The sequence below is a fragment of the Capra hircus genome, chromosome 11 (genome assembly GCF_001704415.2).
Source record: "Capra hircus breed San Clemente chromosome 11, ASM170441v1, whole genome shotgun sequence".
Lineage (NCBI taxonomy): Eukaryota > Metazoa > Chordata > Mammalia > Artiodactyla > Bovidae > Capra > Capra hircus.
In genome coordinates, this window is record NC_030818.1 from 82,425,528 (window position 1) to 82,446,738 (window position 21,211).

Below are 21,211 nucleotides of genomic sequence, written 5' to 3' on the forward strand. Positions count from 1 at the left end.
AGCATTTCTTTTGAGGGTGATGAAAATGCCCTAAAGTTGGCTTTGATGGTTGCACAACTGTGTGCATATAAGAGAAGTGAAAATAATCTGTGCGTTTTAAAAAGTGAATTGTATTATGTTGATTATATCTCATCATGTGCATGCTCAGTAGCTCTGCTGTGTCCAACCACATGGACTGTAACCCGCCAGGCTCCTCTGTCCTTGGGATTTCCCAGGCAAGAACACTGGAGTGTGTTGCCATTTCCTTCTCCAGGGGATCTTCCCAACCAGGGACCGAACCTGCGTCTCCTGCATTGATTGGCAGGCAATTCTTTACCACTGAGACACCTGGGAAGCCCATATCTCACTACAGCTATTCACAAAAAGATTGTCTCTTTTTTATAAGTAGCCTACAAAATTACTTCCTGAGTCGGCCAGACAACTTTTAATCATTCATTTAAAAAATACCAGAAAATACAGAGAAGGTGTCAACACTTGAGTCTCATAAATTCTATGACAGATTAAAAAAATGGCTTTATGGTTGCCTTCTGCCATGTTAAGCGATTCAGATAGTAAAAACGAAAAACCAAAAAGCGTTCTATTCTGTGCAAGTCTATTACCTTGGCACGTCCCTAACCACCTACCACTCTAGAGCCATTATGTTTCCTAAATCTGGTAATACCAGATGCCAAACTGGCTACTTAAGGATCACCTGGAAGACATGCCGTTCTTCCTTAAAAACCAAACAAACAAAAGAGCTCTAATTCTTATTTTCTGGAAATGATTCCACATACCCAGAGGAGAGATCAATAAATCTGTAGTTTCAAATAAGGTCCTTAACTTCTGGGTTCGGTAACTACGGTTCTAAATCTATCATTTCTTTTACAAACCTTTACTCTTATCTACCTTTCTAATCAGATATATTTATGTCTGCAAATTTAGCAGAAGAAAACTACACATAACGTAACAATCTATGCTTGTGAGCAGAGCACTGCAGGGCTGAGGAATGTAAAGACCAGCCCCTGCCTTAAGGAGTATAAAACTGAGCTGGGACGAGTAAAATGACGCACATTTAAGACCAGGAACGCTAACATGACCGTGTGTATGGATTACAGGGAAGCAAATGCAGTCAGTCGTCTCCGAGGAGGGAGAAAGGACTGGGCTGGTACTGATACATTAGCTTCCCAGAAAGAACCAGGACTTGAGCTGGGTCTTCAAACAAGGGAAAGGTTCAATAGTACTGAACCTCTCATTTCAATAAATACTGAAATGAGAAACACACCACTTGATCATCTTAACAAATAAACTGATCTTATTATCCATCTTCCCTTCCAGGCTTTGTCCAGATGCATGTTAATCTTTACCCATAATTAGAGCGCAAAAATCAACCTATACAAGCATGTTATGTTCTTCCAAAAACACTGCCCTGGGAAGAGTTCCGAACCCGATACTAGGCAGGTGCTCTGGAAATGTCCTCTCGTGTGACACCCTCTGCGGTGGCCTCAAGGCATTTCGCCACATTACTGCTGCGTTGTTCCTCTCCCTACTACTCTGTCTCGAGTTCTGCACACAGTTCTATAAAAGCAAAGATGAATTCTCAATTATACCCTAGTCCCTAGCCTAAGGCTTCACACCTTAGGTCGGTTTTCAGAGAGTTACTAAAAGAATGAACTGCATCAATCCTCAAGACAAAATTACAAATTATTTTACTGAAAAAGTTTACTAAGTATAAATTTATCCCTGAATAAGCTTAACTTATAAGACAGATTAATATTTAAAAGATGTGCCTACGGGACATCAATAATTCAAAGTTTCTGAAGTTAGATAGTGGGGATGGTTGCACAACCTCGTGACCATATACTAAAAACCACTGAATTGTATACTTTAAATAGTGAATTTTAACAGTGAATGTGAATTATATTTCAGTAAGAAAAGGTAATAAAAGCAAAATTAATAAAAATCAACTGACAGATGTTATGTATGGCATGACTTTCCTGGTATTGAGGAGGTATGGTATGGCTTTTCTGGGATTGAAAGGGATTGTTACTGAGCCAGAAGCTCCCCAAGCTCACTAGACTTGTGGTCTCCCCGCCAGTGGCAGAAAGAACCCCCCAACTAGAGCGACCGGTCTGATGCCCACAGGCAAGGTGGTCACCGTGAGACAGGCAAGAGTCAACCTCACCAAGTCAGGTTTAACAACACGTGAGACACAGTGATACATTATCTATGCAAGTGAAATGATGAAGCTAAAATTAATGAAAAGGACCCCATAATGAGTTTTTACTCTGATTCTATTTTGCAAATTATGACTCTTTATGTAAGAGACACAGGAAAAATCTCAATTTACTTTTTGGACTCTAAAATCACTGCGGAAGGGGACTGTAGACATGAAATTAAGAGACACCTGCTCCTTGGAAGAAAAGCAATGACAAACCTAGACAGCATATTAAAAAGCAGAGACATTACTTTGCCTACAAAGGCGCATATGGCCAAAGCTATGGTTTTTCCAGTAGTCATGTACAGATGTGAAAGCTGCACAATAAAAAAGGCTAAGCACCGAAGAACTGAAGCCTTCGAACTGTGGTGTTGCAGAAGACTCTTGAGAGTCCCTTGGACTGCAAGGAGAACCAACCAGTCAAATCCTAAAGGAAATCAACCCTGAATATTCATTGGAAGGACTGATGCTGAAGCTGAAGCTCCAATACTTTGGCTCCCTGATGTGAAGAACTGACTCACTGGAATAGACCATAACGCTGGGAAAAATTGAAGGCGGGAGGAGAAGGGGACGATAGAGGATGAAATGGTTGGATGGCATCACCAATTCAACAGACATGAGTGCGAATAAACTCTGGGAGATGGTGAAGGACAGGGAAGCCTGGTGTGCTGCAGTCCCTGGGGTTGCAAAGAGTTGGACATGAATGAGCAACTGAACGACACCACCACTTTTTTTAAACTGAACTCTTCTTACTTAAACAGGACTTTTATATGGAAACTGTTACTATCTATCAAAATCAAATATGTTTACACACGCATCCATGTGCATATTACACTTCCCTGGTGGCTCAGGCGGTAAAGTGTCTGTCTACAATGCGGGAGACCTGGGTTCGAGCCCTGGGTTGGGAAGATCCCCTGCAGAAGGAAATGGCAATCCACCCCAGTAGTGCTGCCTGGAAAATCCCATGGACAGAGGAGCCTGGTATGCTACAGTCTATGGGGTCGCAAAGAGTTGGACACGACTGAGCGACCTCACTTCACTTCCAGGTGCATATGTACACGCCCTGCATTTCTCCCTTGGTTTTTCCTACTTTACTCTTCTTCCAAAACGTCTCAGGTCTAAAGACAACAGGCGTTTGAGTACAAGAGGACTCCTTACCTTAACTTAGGATTATCGATGTATTTCTTAAACTGCTTGACGTTATTCAGAGTTTGTTCAGCCAACTCCCGGGAAGGCTCGACGATGAGAGCTTTTGGAGCATTGGGGAGAAACTTTGTTTGTGCCACCTGCGCGTTACCTAAACAGAATGAAGATTGGGGTACATCTCAGGATATTTCTGTTTTTAAGACGACAAGCGCAAATGTTCCACCATCAAAATCTCAGAAACAACTGTCAGGCAATATAGATGGCAGTCGAACAAAACAAAGATTCCTAAAATGAACTACAGCTTCTTTAAAACTAGCTGCAGTAATTTTAATTGATCAAGCAATTTTAATTGAGCATACGCTTTGTGACAAACAGGCTTCCCTGGTGGCTCAGACAGTAAAGCATCTGCCTGCAATATGGGAGACCTGGGTTCGATCCCTGGGTCGGGAAGATCCTCTGGAGAAAGAAATGGCAACCCACTCCAGTACCCTTGCCTGGAAAATCCCATGGACGGAGGAGCCTGGTATGCTACAGTCTATGGGGTCGCAAAGAGTCAGACGCAACTGAGCGACTTCACTTTCCTTTCCTTTGTGATGAATGAGCTTTGAGATGTACTGAGCTTAAATAACTGAGGCCGACTAGGCAGCACAATGTTTAGAGTGTGCGCTCAGGAGTCAGACGGCTTGTATTTGAATCTAGTTCCACCTCTTACTTATCCTATGAACTCAGTCAAGTCCCTATTCCTCAAGTTCTTTGTCTGTAAAAATACCTTACAGGGTTGTTGCGAAGACTAAATAACGCCGGTGACACCTAGCACAGCGCCATGGCATTTAATAAGCACACACCCTGTAAACCCGAGACACCATCATCATCATTACGATCAGTTTCCCCCAAATGCCCGGCCTGAAACCAGTACTTGGGAGTTTATGAATTGGGTTCTGACCCTGGATTTTACTGATGTGTTCAACAAACAAGAGAGACGAAACCAGCCAAGGAGAACCTGGACCTCACTGCGAGAAGCCTCAGTCACTGGAGTTCTCAGCACACCCCCTTCTTGAAACCCGCAGCCCCTGGGGTGCAGCACGTACCTGTGTGCTGCGACTTGACAACGAACCCCTCCGGCGCCTTGGAAAGGGCAACGAAGCCGTCTTTCGGTGGAAACTTGAACTCTTCTTCCCCGAAGTTAAATTTGAGTTCCGCGTTCTAGCATTGAATAAAGGAGAAAATGGTGACTCTGAACTGAAGAGCAAACTAACCACGATGAAATGATGAAGATCAGATTAGCTTGTAGTCACAGCAACATATCTCTAATTACCTTCAAAACACAGGCAGGAAACAGGGCTTGGTTCTTCATATGTGGTGGTATTTCAAATGCCAGACCAAGATCTTTGCCTTAAAAAAAAAAAGAGAGAGAGAGATACAGAAAATGAATCAAAACAACCAGAAAAGGACCGCCACATGCTCACACCGTCAAATCTACCAGCCTATTTGTACTGACGTTGCCCCTCCTGGTTCTGGCATTAACTGTGCTGCCTAATACCACCTTCTCAGAGAAGCCTCCTCTGACCAACCCCAGACCATCACCTTCCATTCCCTCACCCAGACTTACACACCCTTTCAGTGCCCACTGTTCCCTCCTAACATATCACAGATTTGTCTGCCTCCCCCACCAGTAGGTAAAGCCCACAGAACTGTACATAAATGTGTCGCCTCCCTTTTCTGCTGCATCTCCAGAACCTACCAGCCTGCCTGACACATGGCAAATGTTCAGTTAGCATTTGTCTACAAGAAAGGTAAGGAGGAAGGGAAAGAGGACTGAAGACAGTGAGGGGATTTTAAAAATCACGAAAACCACAAAACAACCCATAGAAAGCTTACCGTTTTTGGAGAATTTGACATGGCCTTTATCTATATCTAGGTAACATCCAATGGTATCATGCATAGTGAATTCCTAGAAAACCAGAAAGTCAAGTACTATTAATAAAAAGCAAAATTGAAAATAAGGTTAAAAGTTCAAATATAGTTGCATCCAGAGTAAGTGCTACTACTGCATAATAATTACTTAAAATTCTAATGCAAATGTTAAGTGCCTACTCTAGCACATCACATATAATAATAGAAGCATCGGACATGCTTCTTAGAATCCACATGACATTAAGGCTCATCCACGTTACTACAGACACAGGTTACCAGAACAAGTGTATTTAGATACAATTCAGAAGACGAAATGAACACCCAAAGCATTAAAGTCAAAGCCCAAATCAAAATGGGGTGAATACAAAAAAACTATGGAGGAGCTAATGAATGGTATAAATGACAAGTAGTTTTTTTTCATTTTGTATCATTTCTTCACCGCAGTCCAAAACTGAACTTTCTGTGGAAAATGTTCAGAAAATTCACTTGAACTTGACAATCGTTTCTATACCCTCAGTCATGTCACAAGTGATCAAGTATGCACGAAAACGTACTAAGCTACAATTGAGTCATCAAAGACAACTTACCTCTCCATAATTATCGAACTGCTTGTTGTGGGATTTCTTCCCTGTTCCACCAAAGCCAAATCCAAACTTGTCAGTACCTAGATTTTAGAAGTATTTTATAAATGTGGGAAGAAAAAGTATAAAGTGAAAAGCACCATACAAGCAGCTTAAAAGCTGAAGATAATCTGAAGCATCTACAAGTACTGTGTGGTATGTATTAATGCAGACTAACTTTACTGACTTTACTCTTACCCTCAACGTCATCCCTCCTGATTTTATGATGTTACAATATCTATTTTTGGGGACTTCAAATCTTTCTTGGAATGAGGTAGGGAATAGGTAAATAATATTATTTCTATGTCTCTAAATATAAACTCTGTATGGTTAAGTTTATTATTCCACTCCCCACTAAAATAAAACGTTAAAAATTCACCAATGGAAATCAATAAACTCAATTTAGAAATACTTACCGAGGTCTAGGCATGCTTGCATGGTAGACCACCCAACTCTGCACAACCCTTGGTCATGACAGGATACCTCATAGTAGTGCTTCCCTACAGGGGCAAAATACTTTTGAGATTTACATAAATCGCACACATACGATTCATTTACCATGCAGCCACTTTTCCATTTAGACGTGAATCCGAGCAAACTCCGGGAGAGAGTGAAGGGCAGGGGAGACTGGAGTACTGCAGTCCATGGGGTCACAGAGACTCAGACGCTACTGAGCAGCTGAACAACAACACTTTTCCACTGTTTCTGAATTATATTTTATATGTTCCAGATGAAGACTTGTAGATCTTTTTGCAAAATTAAAAATCTTTTCCGATCCTCACTTTAAAGCTACTTTAAAGAAAGTTCGTGTACTAATACATCTCCCCAAAAGTTTGTAGGAGCACAAATGTTGTTTAATACCTTTCGTTAAGCCTTTGGTGGCTCTGCATCCATGCCATTCCTTTACTTCTCTGCTCTGACAACAAAGACCATCTGACCCAATTGCTGGATTTGAGAAAAACACAGAAAACCATGTCAGTAGAGAGGATGTAAATCATGCACTCTGAAAGAAGTATCGTTCAGTCTCACTAATAAGATAAATTTTCGCTTGTTGCAATGTTCTAGGGACTAAGAGCTGCTGATTCCTGAAGGACAGCAGCATCTTCTGTGTGAGTAACTACCCCCATTCAGCCCCTGGAGGACCATGCCAAAGGTCAGGGACTAGTTTCTTTACTGTGACCTGTTGACCTGGACAGCATTTTACCACAACAAAAAGGAATCAACACAGTACCTAAACCGACTTGCACTAAAGCCAGGTGCACCACCAACACTTACTTAGACAACTATTCTCTAGAGTCCCTTAAAGAAATGGATACTAAGGACAATACTTGTTGCTCTGATTTTATGCTGAATATAGTGCTATACTAAAAGGAAAAGAGAAGCTGTCCCTGGCTTGCTCCCTAATCTGTGGATCCAGCAATCACAAAGAGAAAGCAAGGAAAGTCTGAATAAATAACCCTGTGGCTGTTATTTGCTAATACAGGACGCTCAGACATGATGTTCTATATTCTATATCACAGTCAGTCATAGCGCTAACTGGTGCTTTTCGGCTTTAAGTAAAGCATTTGGCCTTTATCTGTACTAGAAACGGCAACTTTTGTCCTAGTTTGGGCTTGCAAATTATACCTGGCACCTGACTAAAGAAGACATTTTTTGAAAAAGCATCTCATCACACATTTTCCTTCACTTATCAGAAACTACATTATCTATTCAAAGTATAAATTCTCATGAGTACATCATATAAACCTCAGAATTTTTCAAAAGTTCTCTAACAATGGTAAATCTTAAAAATTTTTGTATTTAAAATTCTTTATGCCTACATACATAGTTAAACTAGATAACACATGGTGAAGAGCAGCATTGGGGTTACTCATTTTTGCCATGATTCTTCAGGCCCCCTCTACCTTTCTCTGTATCCTGATTTTCTTCCTCATTGACACCTGGGGAAAATTCCTCCAAGTCAACTCTACAGTTCTGACTTGCTCTTCCTAATGGCTACACAGCAGTCCATGGATACACCCTAACCTTTGTTTACTATTCTGGCAGAAGCATTTACTTTGTTGGTAGTTTTTATCATTACAAACAATGCTGCATCCAACAGCTCTGAATGTATATCCCTGCATATGGGAAATTTTTTCCCAATGAGCTTGGGAGGAATATACATTCTTTAAATACTAATAGATGATGCAGAACTGCTTCTTAGAGAGGCAGCCAATTTGTACATTTGTCTCACTCTTCTGGATTCTTGCTAATCAGAGGGTATAAAACAGTCACTGTAACTTTTAACTTTCCACTTCCCTACTACCTGTAAAGTTGACCTTTGCATGTTTATTGCCATTTGGATCTGCTCTTCTGTGAACTGCCTATTCACATACATTGCCCATTTTCCTTATTGGCTGTTTACCTCTTTCTTACTAAAATAAGTAGCCCTTTATCAGCCATCAACACAAGAACCCCTTATCAGTTTATAAGGATTCTTTATCTTTCCTCAGCAGTGCATTAAAAACAAGTTTCTGAATTATAAATATGCTGCTAAAATCTCTCCACTTACCGAAAGCAGATCCTCTGTCATACGGGTTCATTTGCCATTTGTTCAGCACTAAGCACATTAAAAGAAGGAAAGTTAACCCTAGATAAACATAATTTAAAGCATTCTACAGACAATAAAGTGAATATTTTATATTTTATATCATACCTTAACTCCTCTAGGTTCAATACAGTTTTACACACTATTTGGGATGCACAATTAAAAGTGTTGCTGCTTTGATTAAAGGCAAAACTGAAACATGTCAAAATAATAGTCACTGACCCACCAAGGGCTCAAACCTTTTCTGCTCTCTTGTTTCAGTGCCTTTTTATAGGACGGCACTGATCTGTGTCCTAACTATGAGAGCATTAATAAAATCAAGTTCTGGTGACTTTAGTCATAGTGAAAACAACCTACCAATGTATCAGAGTCTACTTATCACTTTATCATAACTAAAGAAAAGCCAATCCTTTATCTTAAATAATTCAAAAGTCACAAAGTATTTTCCTCCTTATGTCTGTGGAATCAGTATTTTCCTTTTCTAAAGTACCTTAAGAGTCTGAATAACCAAAGAATCACAATAGCTAAAGAGAACTTGATGTGTTTTCAAGCCCAATTTCGGTCCAAAATAGATATCTTTTCTGGACTATTTCTGGTCAAATGGTATCTACCATCTGCTTAAACATTCTGAATGTTCTCTGAGGGTCTCCATTCACTGTGGGCTCAAGTGAGCTACTAGGAATTAAGTTATACAGTATGTTCGAGAACAATATTCTCTCTCCAGATCCTTCAATGATTTAACAATTACACCATCTCTCTTTTTTGTTTCTCTGTGTTTCAGTACCTAGCTTCTTTATCTGTATGTAACAGGACATGGTTTTTAGAACCACAACCATTCAGGTTATCTTCTGTGGAGTGTTCCCTTTCATTATCATCTCTCATAAATGATGGCTGATAGCCATTACAAGCTCTGAGACTATGTCTAAATAGACTAATAGTCTAGTGTTCACATCCATTATCTCACAATTCATTTACAAGTAAGTTCACTCTACAAACTCTGTGACACTGTTACTTTCAAACTCCTGAGAGGAAAACAGTCGATATGCCAGCTCCTGCCACTTAAGCTTGCGATTGTGTCACAACCGAGTTTTGTTTCATGAAACAAAAGTGACTTAATAAAATCACAGATTATTCAAGATAGAATGGAATCCAGAAACCATTTAATAAAAGCGACAAAAGTTGAAGATGAGGAAATTGACGTAAGATTGTTGATGGCCCCAACAGAACCAATCTTCATGGAGACAGGACTGAAAATAAGACACCGAGTTTAAAATGTACACTTTACGTTCTAACTTCTTGGGCTCCTTCCTTCTATCTTAAAGAACAACGCATGCCTCTTTCCCTGTAGGAGGCAGTATTTTCTACCACTGAGGGTTTTCCCTCTACCAATTACTTGCAAAATCCTTCCTCAATGCCAATTTATCTTCGATGAAAGTGAAAGTCGCTCAGTCGTGTCTCTTTGCGACCCCATGGACAATCCAGTCCATGGAATTCTCCCAGGGTAGCCTTTCCCTTCTGCAGGGGATCTTCCCAAACCAGGGATCGAACCCAGGTCTCCTGCACTGCAGGCAAATTCTTTACCAGCTGAGCCACAAGGAAGCCCTTTATCTTCAATATTATGCATAAAAGCTATCAAGTTAAGAAAAACATTAAAATAACTATAATTTCCAAAATGCCAGTATTTTCTCAAAGGAATTAATACTAATGTTAGTATTTTAGAAGGGATTGTCTTTCAATGTTTACGCTCTGACTTTTAGCATTGATGGTTTCCACAACACCAAGTGACAATACCATCCCCCGTATATCAACAATAAAAGTGCACACTCAAACCTCATGTCTTTAAATATCCAGGATTAGAATTACTAATTTATACAACAGGAAATTAATAATATGCAAAAAATCACCTGAAGCACCAGTTTTAATTGTCGCTTTTCCTTTTTTGCCTTCTTGTTGGTCTTTCAGAGTTTCATACACTATCTGAATAACCGGAATACTGAAAGCCTAGCGAAGAAACAAGAGTGCTCTATATTAGTAATGAGATATCAGCAACAGTTCAATAATCAATATAAATTGTGAGAATTATGCATGCACCTTAATTAAATAATACACATATTCCTGATTGTTGCTCTAATTTGCCCAAAGCCAAAATATCAGTAAGATAACAAGAGTTGACTGAATGAAAGAAATAGGAGCCAGCCAACAGCCCAAAATAATAAGCAATAGGCACCTACAGAATGAACTAAACTGAAAAGGATAAATATTACTCTTGAGTCTAGACCAACAGATCAACCTCTAATTGTAACCTCTTTATTTCTGGAGCCACTACATTAAAACTCAGAAGTGAGTATAAATATTAAAGATACTGTAACTTTTCCCAAGACCAGTTTAAAACTATATTCTTAAAGCCATATTCTTGTAAATCTTTTTCAGAATTAGCTGGCATGGCAACAAAAATATCACTCGCAGTGGCAAGCAACGAATTTTTTACATTTTGGAAGGAAATTATTTGATTAAATATTTCAAAGCAAAAACCACTGTTTAAAGACCCTGATGCTGGGAAAGATGGAAGGCAGAAGGACGACAGAGGATGAGATGGTTGGATGGCATCACCGACTCAATGGACAGGAGTTTCAGCAGACTTCAGGAGACGGTGACGGACAGGGAAGCCTGGTGTGCTACAGTCCACGGGGTCACAAAGAGTCGGACACGACTTAGGTGACTGAACAACAAAAGTTGCTTTAAAAATCAGCTCTTACAAAGTCAACTTATAAGCTAACTTACCCCAGTTTTTCCACTTCCTGTTTCTGCAGCCTAAATGAAAAAAATAAATAAAGCTTAAATTGCCAGCTAAAGAAATCAAATTAATGTGATAGCATGTAGAAATCTCTAACGATACACAAGCTAGCCAGATTATTCCGATTTCCTCATTCTTTTGACTACTACCAATCTTGCCATTTCTTTTCCATTCCTCTGCAATCTGTTCACTTTTTCCATTGCTAACAGTCAAACCTAAATCCCGACTATGCTAACACCCTAATGCATCTCACCTCTCAGAGCTATACTACAAGCTGCTACCAAATCAGTCTTCATAAAAAAAAACACACTTCTAACCATGCAAGGCATCTCTAGTTAAACATGTCCAATGATCCCCACTGCCAACAGACACCCAAATTCTTTTCCATGATCCTTAAGAAAGGGCTCAGATAATCTGACCCACCATATACTCCCATCTTATCTCAAATTACACCTCCCCACCCCCGCACCGCAGGCACACGTATGTCATGCTACCACTGAGTGAACTACTCTGGCATCATATCCTGCATTCTCCTATTCCCTGTTTTTGCCGATGTGCTCTCCACCTGGAGGGCACTCCTCCTTATTGTCCCTTGTCCAAAATCTACTTCCTCCAAGCCGAGTCCCTTACAATTCCTTAAGCAGAAGAGTAACTGCACCCCCACTTGAATCTTGTCACGCACTGCGTTTCTAAGGCAAATCCTCCCTTGTATGACATTTATCTGTGTACCTGTCTTACTGAGTTACTGGGTTTAAGCTTCTGAAGGACAAGGACTGCATCGTATCCACCTCTGTGTTCCCCACAACTCCTACCTACTTATTTTGAATGGAGCATATGGATCTTCAATGTTGGTGAATAAACAAAACTAATTTGGTGATAATATCATTTTAAAGCCTATGGGGCCTCTTTAAGTGTGCGGTTACAAACAGCCCCAGAATTGTGTTTCCCTGGCTTCCGACTACCCCACCATGTTTAAACATACCATAAGGACATCACCTCCTCCTAGGATCAGGGGGATCGATTCAGCCTGGATATCAGTTGGGAGACTAGAAGAATCATTTTGAAGAATTTTAGTTAGTGAATAAAAAAAGAAAAAAAAAATCACCTAAGCTCATTAAGTCATGTTAAACAATAAACCTAGATGAGAATTTTATTTGGTACACACTAACAATCTTTTTTCAGCTAAAAATATACCAATTTAAAAAGGAAATACTACAATTTAAAGAATCACAAGAAAAAAACTGAATTTCACTTACCCAACTGGGCCCAACAATCTTTGATAAAATCACTAACCGTTATTTAAATTGTAAAACTCTGCTGTCACAGGAACATACAAGTTTTTAAAGACAGAGGTACTTACAGCCAATCCATCTCTTCCACGGCTTGTGCAATCTCAGGCATAACACCCATCTCTGGAATAAAAATTAATTTTAAAGATTACACATAGTACTAAACAAAATTATATTGCTCTTGACCCAGAGGGATGTTGTAGGGAGGGAGGTGGGAGGGGGGTTCATGTTTGGGAACGCATGTACACCCGTGGTGGATTCATGTCAATGTATGGCAAAACCAATACAGTATTGTAAAGTAAAATAAAGTAAAAATTAAAAATTAAAAAAAAAATTACTGTTCAGTGGTGAAACAGGTTTGAGGCAACATTCAGTTACAAAGTGTCTACTGAGTATAAATTTTGGAGAAAGACCTTGAAAGTCAAATTCAAGCTCTCACTACCAATGTGACCTTAAGCAAGCTACACACCTATTTCCCCCCAGAAAATGGAGCTAAAATACTGCCTGCATTGTAGGGATATGGGACCATTACAGATCCTCATATGTAATGCACCTGGAACACAGCTGCCACTTAGTCATGATACCCAGCAGCAAACAGTGACAGTTTCCTTTCTACCACTAGTGAGAAATCTGCCGGAATTGGAGAGAGGGTTCCAGACCAGTATCATCTAGAGATAATGTGGAAATCATGTGTCTTGCCTCTGTGAGGACCATGTGAATACCCTCAGCGATCTGAGACAAATGAACAGGTAAGAAGAGGGAGCCTACATTCACAGGTAGCCATAATCAAAACTATGATGAACTGAAAGGGAGGGGCCGGTGGTGAGAACTTGGGTTAACTGGAAATGTCAGCTGAAGAACTTCTCTGTTCTTACCTGTTCACATTTTTTAAGTAATTTACATCAAAGCGAATCCTAAATAAATAGGCCAGGTTATTTCTCACTGGATTTTGAAATTTCATCACTTCTCAAATGAACTGTAGAGTTGTATGGAATAGTCAGTTGTATTTCTTTCCAAATAAGAAGTGATCTTTCAAGTCTGCATTTTAAAACTGTAGCTTTTATTACTGTTATCTATACAACAATATATATTTCTATTAAAAAACGAACAACACTCAAATACATCCAACCCCAAAGATAAACTATTTGGATATTTTGTATTTCTTATAATTGTTTATAAAAAGGCATAAAATAAATCTATAATCCACTGCAAAAGTAGCTCCCACACGCCCCCCTCTACCACATCAGGTGAGAAGACTCATATTAGCAGTCAACAGTAGATACAATACTAATATTTTATATGTGTGCTCAGTAGCGCCTGACTCTTTGTGGCCCAATGGACTGCAGCCAGCCAGGCTCCCTTGCCATGGAATTTTCTAGGCAAGAATACTGGAGTGGGTTGCCATTTCCTTCTCCAGGGATATTCCTGACCCAGGGATGGAACCTGCACTAGTGGGCAGATTCTTTACAACTAATGCCAGCTGGAAAGCCCCAGCATTTTATATAGTGACCTAGTTAATATAAACATTGATGACATAAGAAAGCAGAAAAATCTCTTCCAAAAAGGCAGGCTCTCCTACCCCTCAATCTCTTTGACGAAATCCACAGATTGAAAAACTAATCCAGGTCAAAAGTACGGTCAAGCTGACCTTTTTAAAAAGTGACCCCATGAGAGTCTAGGTGTATTCTCTTTCCTAAAATGCAAACTGCTTGAAAAAAGAGTGAAGGTCTTCAACAGGCTGCATCCATATTAAGTTGTTTGTGGAACTATAACATTGCGAGCAGCAAGTTAAGACAGCTTTCAGCAAATTCCAGGCAATTTCTCGTTCCACACTGGTCATACTCTTTGCAGATTTGCTTTGAAACCATGTTTTCTTTAAACAGAACATTTTTAATACTCAAAAGAAAAATAGCAATATTCATGCTCTTTAATTCCACTATTGTCCTTATTTCACATCACAGACTCTTCCAGCCCTTTACCCTAACATTGCTGAAATCTGTGCATGACTCCCAAAGAAGTGACCCTACAAAATGACAACCTGGAGCTAGCTGCTCGGCACACCTAAGCTCTGAAATCTTGTTTTAGGAGGGCTGGTCAAAGAAAAACAGCTCCCAGTCTGTGCAGATGATTTCCTCCTGTCTCCTATGAAACCCAAATAAAAACATCAGAAATCCTCCTCACAACTGAAAATATGGAATTCCTAATGTTCTAATAGTAGAATAATGAAGAAAGTAACAATACTAGGTTATATCTGAAGTCATCTTAATAATTGGTTAACAAACATTAAAGATGGTTGGCCTAATTGCATACATTTATTGCTAGGTAAATGTACAACTTTCAGTGTGTAAGGCTGACTGCAACTTGTGCACGTATAAAGGAAGAATGATAAAGAAAAAGGAAAAACAACAACTGTCCAGGTACGTAAGCCATCTCAAATCCCTTTTCGGAACAAAAGAGGGTATCGCCAGAAAACAACGATTTTGAAAAGTGTGCGCTGAGCTCATGTTTACTTGGCTGAAAAGGGTTTCCCTATAGCTTAGATATATGTAACGTTACGGTTGATGTAACAGCGCTTAACAACGAATAAGGATCAGGTTTGCGCCTAGGACTTTTCTTTTTGGAACGGGCTGGCGAAAACTCTAGATGCAGGATGGTTACTTCCAAGGAAGCCTTCTCTGCGCGCCCCGCTGCCTCCCGGCCCGGCCCGCCCCTCCCGGTTCCCTGCACCACCCGCCACGTCAAAGCGCAGGAGGCCCGGGGCTCCGAGCGCAGCTGCAGCATCGCCGCAGCAGCGAGCGGGACAGCCGGGTGAAGGGCGGCTGGAAGGAGAGACAGACGGAAGCAAGCACCGGGGAGGCCCGGCCAGACGGCCAGCATCCAGACAGCAAAAGGCTGTCTCCCTGCAACAGCGAGGCGCACCGATCGGGCCTCCCGCGCTGCCACTGGTTCCCCCGAACCCGCCCCGGGAGCGGGCAAAGAAGAGATCGGCCTAGACAGCTCCCTCCTGAACCGCGCGGCCCCTCTCCGCCCCTCGGCCCAAGTCGAGGCGCCGATCAGGCCGCCCGCTCCGGCCCCCCTGCTCCGCGGACGCACCGGAGAAGGCCGCCATCTTCGCCCGGTCCTCCGCCGCTCGGCTCGCGCTCCCTCCCTCTGCCCGGACACGCTGCGCGCTGGCGGCGGGCGCTTCCGCCCTCCGGCCCCCGCCCGGGTCTGCTGCTTTGCAATTCCGGGCAGGCACACAGCCTCGACAGAACGGTTCCGGGCACAGAAAGACCCGCCCCTGGTCCTCACAGCACCGGCCCGGTTCAGTTGCGCCTTGGCATTTCCTGAGGAGCCAGGACCCGTCTTCATTAGACGAACTCAGAGTTACCTTTTACGTCAAATATGCTGTGTGTCATCACGACCACTTTCTCACGTATAAGGAAGCAGGCCTTTCGTAATGAGGCTCACACAGGGTCCAGGAGGATCCAACAACAAAACTGTGTTATCTCTGCTGCCTCCATCAGACCCCGCAACTTCTCAAAGATAATAAGCAGGGCTTTCTGGTGTGTGAATGACCTGGAGAGAATGTACTGAACTCAATGTCAAAAAAAAAAAAAAAAAAAAAATACTAGGGAGAGAAGAGCCTGGCACCCAATAGCCATTTATTAAGTATTTTTGGCTGATCTCAGCCTCCCATCCTCAGTGTTTGATGTAGTATTGAAATTTTCAAATCTGTTTGATGTCCATGCAGTTTTGACCCTTTTGTTTTGCAGAAAGATAGGAAAAGTAAACGAATATTTAATCCTCCCATCAGCTCTGCCAGGGAGTATTAACATCTTTAGATGAAGACACTTTCAGTTCAGTTCAGTTCATTTCAGTCGCTCAGTCGTGTCCAACTCTTTGCGACCCCATGAATCGCATCACTCCAGGACTCCCTGTCCATCACCATCTCCCGGAGTTCACTCAGACTCACATCTATCGAGTCCGTGATGCCATCCAGCCATCTAATCCTGGGTCGTCCCCTTCTCCTCCTGCCCCCGATCCCTCCCAGCATCAGAGTCCTTTCCAATGAGTCAACTCTTCACATGAAGTGGCCAAAGTACTGGAGTTTCAGCATTAGCATCATTCCTTCCAAAGAAATCCCAGGGTTGATCTCCTTCAGAATGGACTGGTTGGATCTCCTTGCAGTCCAAAGGACTCTCAAGAGTCTTCTCCAACACCACAGTTCAAAAGCATCAATTCTTCGGCGCTCAGCCTTCTTCACAGTCCAACTCTCACATCCATACATGACCACAGGAAAAACCATAGCCTTGACTAGACGGACCTTAGTCAGCAATGTCTCTGCTTTTGAATATACTGTCTAGGTTGGTCATAACTTTTCTTCCCAGGAGTAAGCATATTTTAATTTCATGGCTGCAGTCACCATTTGCAGTGATTTTGGAGCCCCCAAAAATAAAGTCTGACACTGTTTCTACTGTTTCCTCATCTATTTCCCATAAAGTGATGGGACCGGATGCCATGATCTTCGTTTTCTGAATGTTGAGCTCTAACTTTTTCACTCTCCTCTTTCACTTTCATCAAGAGGCTTTTTAGCTACTCTTCACTTTCTGCCATAAGGGTGGTGTCATCTGCATATCTGAGGTGATTGATATTTCTCCCAGCAATCTTGATTCCAGCTTGTGTTTCTTCCAGTCCAGCGTTTCTCATGATGTACTCTGCATAGAAGTTAAATAAGCAGGGTGACAATATACAGCCTTGACGTACTCCTTTTCCTATTTGGAACCAGTCTTTTGTTCCATGCCCAGTTCTAACTGTTGCTTCCTGACCTGCATACAGATTTCACAAGAGGCAGGTTAGGTGGTCTGGTATTCCCATCTCTTTCAGGATTTTCCACAGTTTATTGTGATCCACACAGTCAAAGGCTTTGGAATAGTCAAGAAAGCAGAGATAGATGTTTTTCTGGAACTCTCTTGCTCTTTCCATGATCCAGCGGATGTTGGCAATTTGATCTCTGGTTCCTCTGGCTTTTCTAAAACCAGCTTGAACATCAGGGAGTTCACAGTTCACGTATTGCTGAAGCCTGGCTTGGAGAATTTTGAGCATTACTTTACTAGCGTGTGAGATGAGTGCAATTGTGTGGTAGTTTGAGCATTCTTTGGCATTGCCTTTCTTTGGAATTGGAATGCAGACTGCCCTTTTCCAGTCCTGTGGCCACTGCTGAGTTTTCCAAATTTGCTGGCATATTGAGTGCAGCACTTTCACAGCATCATCTTTCAGGATTTGAAACAGCTCAACTGGAATTCCATCACCTCCACTAGCTTTGTTCGTAGTGATGCTTTCTAAGGCCCACTTGACTTCACATTCCAAGATGTCTGGCTCGAGATTAGTGATCACATCATCATGATTATCTGGGTCGTGAAGATCTTTTTTGTACAGTTCTTCTGTGTATTCTTGCCACCTCGTCTTAATATCTTCTGCTTCTGTTAGGTCCAGACCATTTCTGTCCTTTATAGAGCCCATCTTTGCATGAAATGTTCCCTTGGATCTCTAAGTTTCTTGAAGAGATCTCTAGTCTTTCCCATTCTGTTGTTTCCCTCTATTTCTTTGCACTGATGGCTGAGGAAGGCTTTCTTATCTCTTCTTGCTATTCTTTGGAACTCTGCATTCAGATGCTTATATCTTTCCTTTTCTCCTTTGCTTTTTGCCTCTCTTCTTTTCACAGCTATTTGTAAGGCCTCCCCAGACAGCCATTTTGCTTTTTTGCATTTCTTTTCCATGGGGATGATCTTGATCCCTGTCTCCTGTACAATGTCACGAACCTCATTCCATAGTTCATCAGGCACTCTATCTATCAGATCTAGGCCCTTAAATCTATGTCTCACTTCCACTGTATAATCATAAGGGATTTGATTTAGGTCATACCTGAATGGTCTAGTGGTTTTCCCTACTTTCTTCAATTTGAGTCTGAATTTGGTAATAAGGAGTTCATGATCTGAGTCACAGTCAGCTCCTGGTCTTGTTTTTGTTGACTGTATAGAGCTTCTCCATCTTTGGCTGCAAAGAATATAATCAATCTGATTTCAGTGTTGACTATCTGGTGATGTCCATGTGTAGAGTCTTCTCTTGTGTTGTTGGAAGAGGGTGTTTGCTATGACCAGTGCATTTTCTTGGCAAAACTCTATTAGTCTTTGCCCTGCTTCATTCCTCATTCCAAGGCCAAATTTGCCTGTTACTCCAGGTGTTTCTTGACTTCCTACTTTTGCATTCCAGTCCCCTATAATGAAAAGGATATCTTTTTTGGGTGTTAGTTCTAAAAGATCTTGTAGGTCTTCATAAAACCATTCAACTTCAGTTTCTTCAGCGTTACTGGTTGGGGCATAGACTTGGATTACTGTGATATTGAATGGTTTGCCTTGGAGACAAACAGAGATCATTCTGTCATTTTTGAGATTGCATCCAAGTACTGAATTTTGGACTCTTTTGTTGACCATGACGGCTACTCCATTTCTTCTGAGGGATTCCTGCCCGCAGTAGCAGATATAATGGTCATCTGAGTTAAGTTCACCCATTCCAGTCCATTTTAGTTCGCTGATTCCTAGAATGTCGATGTTCACCCTTGCCATCTCTTGTTTGACCACTTCCAATTTACCTTGATTCATGGACCTGACATTCCAGGTTCCTATGCAATATTGCTCTTTACAGCATTGGATCTTGCTTCTATCACCAGTCACATCCACAAATGGGTATTATTTTTGCTTTTCTCCATCCCTTCATTCTTTCTGGAGTTATTTCTCCACTAATCTCCAGTAGCATATTGGGCACCTACTGACCTGGGGAGTTCCTCTTTCAGTATCCCATCATTTTGCCTTTTCATACTATTCATGTGGTTCTCAAGGCAAGAATACTGGAGTGGCTTGCCATTCCCTTCTCCAGTGGACCACATTCTGTCAGACCTCTGCACCATGACCCGCCCGTCTTGGGTTGCCCCGCGGGCATGGCTTGGTTTCATTGAGTTAGACAAAGCTGTGGTCCTAGTGTGATTAGATTGACTAGTTTTCTGTGAGTATGGTTCCAGTGTGTCTGCTCTCTGATGCCCTCTTATAACACCTACCATCTTACTTGGGTTTCTCTTACCTTGGGCGTGGGGTATCTCTTCTCGCCTGCTCCAGCAAAGCATAGCTGCTGCTCCTTACCTTGGATGAGGGGTATCTCCTTACCAATGCCGTTCCTGATCTTCAACGTGGGATGGCTCCTCTAGGCCCTCCTGCGCCTGCGCAGCCACCGCTCCTGGTGTTGCTCCTCCTGGCCGCCGGCCCTGGCCTTGGGCGTGGGTGGCTCGTCCCAGCTGCTGTCCCTGGCCTCAGGTTTGGGGTGGCTCCTCAGGGTCACCGCCCCTGGCCTCGGACACAAGGTGGCTTCTCTCGGCCACCCCTGAACTTGGATACGGGGTAGCTCCTCTCGGCAGCCGCCCCTGACTTCGGACGCGAGGTAGCTCCTCCCGGCCACCACTGACCTCGGACACAGGGTAGCTCCTCTCGGCCATTCCTGTGCCATCGCAGCCTGGCACTCTAGGCTGCTGCCCCTGACCTTGAACATGGGGTAGCTCCTCTCGGCCGCGCTTAGATGAAGACACTAAGTGTCAAGAAATTAACTCATCTAAAGCCACGTAGAAGAACTATTCAAAAAAGATCTTCATGACCCAGAGAACCATGGTGGTGTGATCACTCACCTAAAGCCAGACATCCTGAATGTGAAGTCAAGTGAGCCATATGAAGCATCACTACGAACAAAGCTAGTGGAAGTGATGGAATTCCACCTGAACTATTTTAAATCCTAAAAGATGATGCTGTGAAAGTGCTGCACTCAATATGCCAGCAAATCTGGAAAACTCAGCAGTGGCCACAGGACTGGAAAAGGGCAGTTTTCATTCCAATCCCAAAGAAAGGCAATAGCAAAGAATGCTCAAACTACTGCACACTAGCACTCGTCTCACATGCCAGCAAAGTAATGCTCAAAATTCTCCAAGCCAGGCTTCAGCAATACGTGAACCGTCAACTCCCTGATGTTCAAGCTGGTTTTAGAAAAGGCAGAGGAACAAGAGATCAAATTGCCAACATCTGTTGGATCATTGAAAAAGCAAGAGAGTTCCAGAAAACATCTATTTCTGCTTTATCGACTATGCCAAAGCCTTTGACTGTGTGGATCACAACAAACTGTGGAAAATTCTGAAAGAGATGGGAATACCAGGCCACCTGACCTGCCTTCTGAGAAATCTGTATGCAGGTCAGGAAGTAACAGTTAGAACTGGACATGGAACAATAGACTGGTTCCAAATAGGAAAAGGAGTACGTCAAGGCTGTATATTGTCACCGTGCTTATTTTACTCATATGCAGAGTACATGATGAGAAATGCTGGGATAGATGAAGGCACAAGCTGGAATCAAGATTGCTGGGAGAAATATCAATCACATCAGATATGCAGATGACACCACCCTTATGGCAGAAAGTGAAGAACAGCTAAAGAGCCTCTTGATGAAAGTGAAAGAGGAGAGTGAAAAAGTTGGCTTAAAACTCAACATTCAGAAAACTAAGGTCATGGCATCTGGCCCCATCACTTCATGGCAAATAGATGGAGAAACAGTGACATACTTTATTTTCGGGGGCTCCAAAATCACTGCAGATGGT

The 21,211-nt window shown here is 42.1% G+C and overlaps 1 protein-coding gene across 1 annotated transcript in view; it reads right to left on the minus strand.

Annotated features, from left to right (window-relative positions):
- Nucleotides 1-15,766, minus strand: part of DDX1 (DEAD/H-box helicase 1) — a 31,163-nt gene extending 15,397 nt beyond the window's left edge. The window contains exons 1-13 of the mRNA XM_018055619.1: nucleotides 15,638-15,766; nucleotides 12,616-12,667; nucleotides 12,238-12,301; nucleotides 11,243-11,272; nucleotides 10,366-10,462; nucleotides 8,426-8,473; nucleotides 6,736-6,819; nucleotides 6,291-6,374; nucleotides 5,842-5,918; nucleotides 5,219-5,291; nucleotides 4,656-4,732; nucleotides 4,429-4,543; nucleotides 3,353-3,491 (exon numbers count right to left, since the gene is read on the minus strand). Of these exons, the coding sequence (XP_017911108.1) occupies nucleotides 3,353-3,491; nucleotides 4,429-4,543; nucleotides 4,656-4,732; nucleotides 5,219-5,291; nucleotides 5,842-5,918; nucleotides 6,291-6,374; nucleotides 6,736-6,819; nucleotides 8,426-8,473; nucleotides 10,366-10,462; nucleotides 11,243-11,272; nucleotides 12,238-12,301; nucleotides 12,616-12,667; nucleotides 15,638-15,653 (956 nt within the window). The 5' untranslated portion in view covers nucleotides 15,654-15,766. The remainder of the gene's footprint in view (nucleotides 1-3,352; nucleotides 3,492-4,428; nucleotides 4,544-4,655; nucleotides 4,733-5,218; nucleotides 5,292-5,841; nucleotides 5,919-6,290; nucleotides 6,375-6,735; nucleotides 6,820-8,425; nucleotides 8,474-10,365; nucleotides 10,463-11,242; nucleotides 11,273-12,237; nucleotides 12,302-12,615; nucleotides 12,668-15,637) is intronic.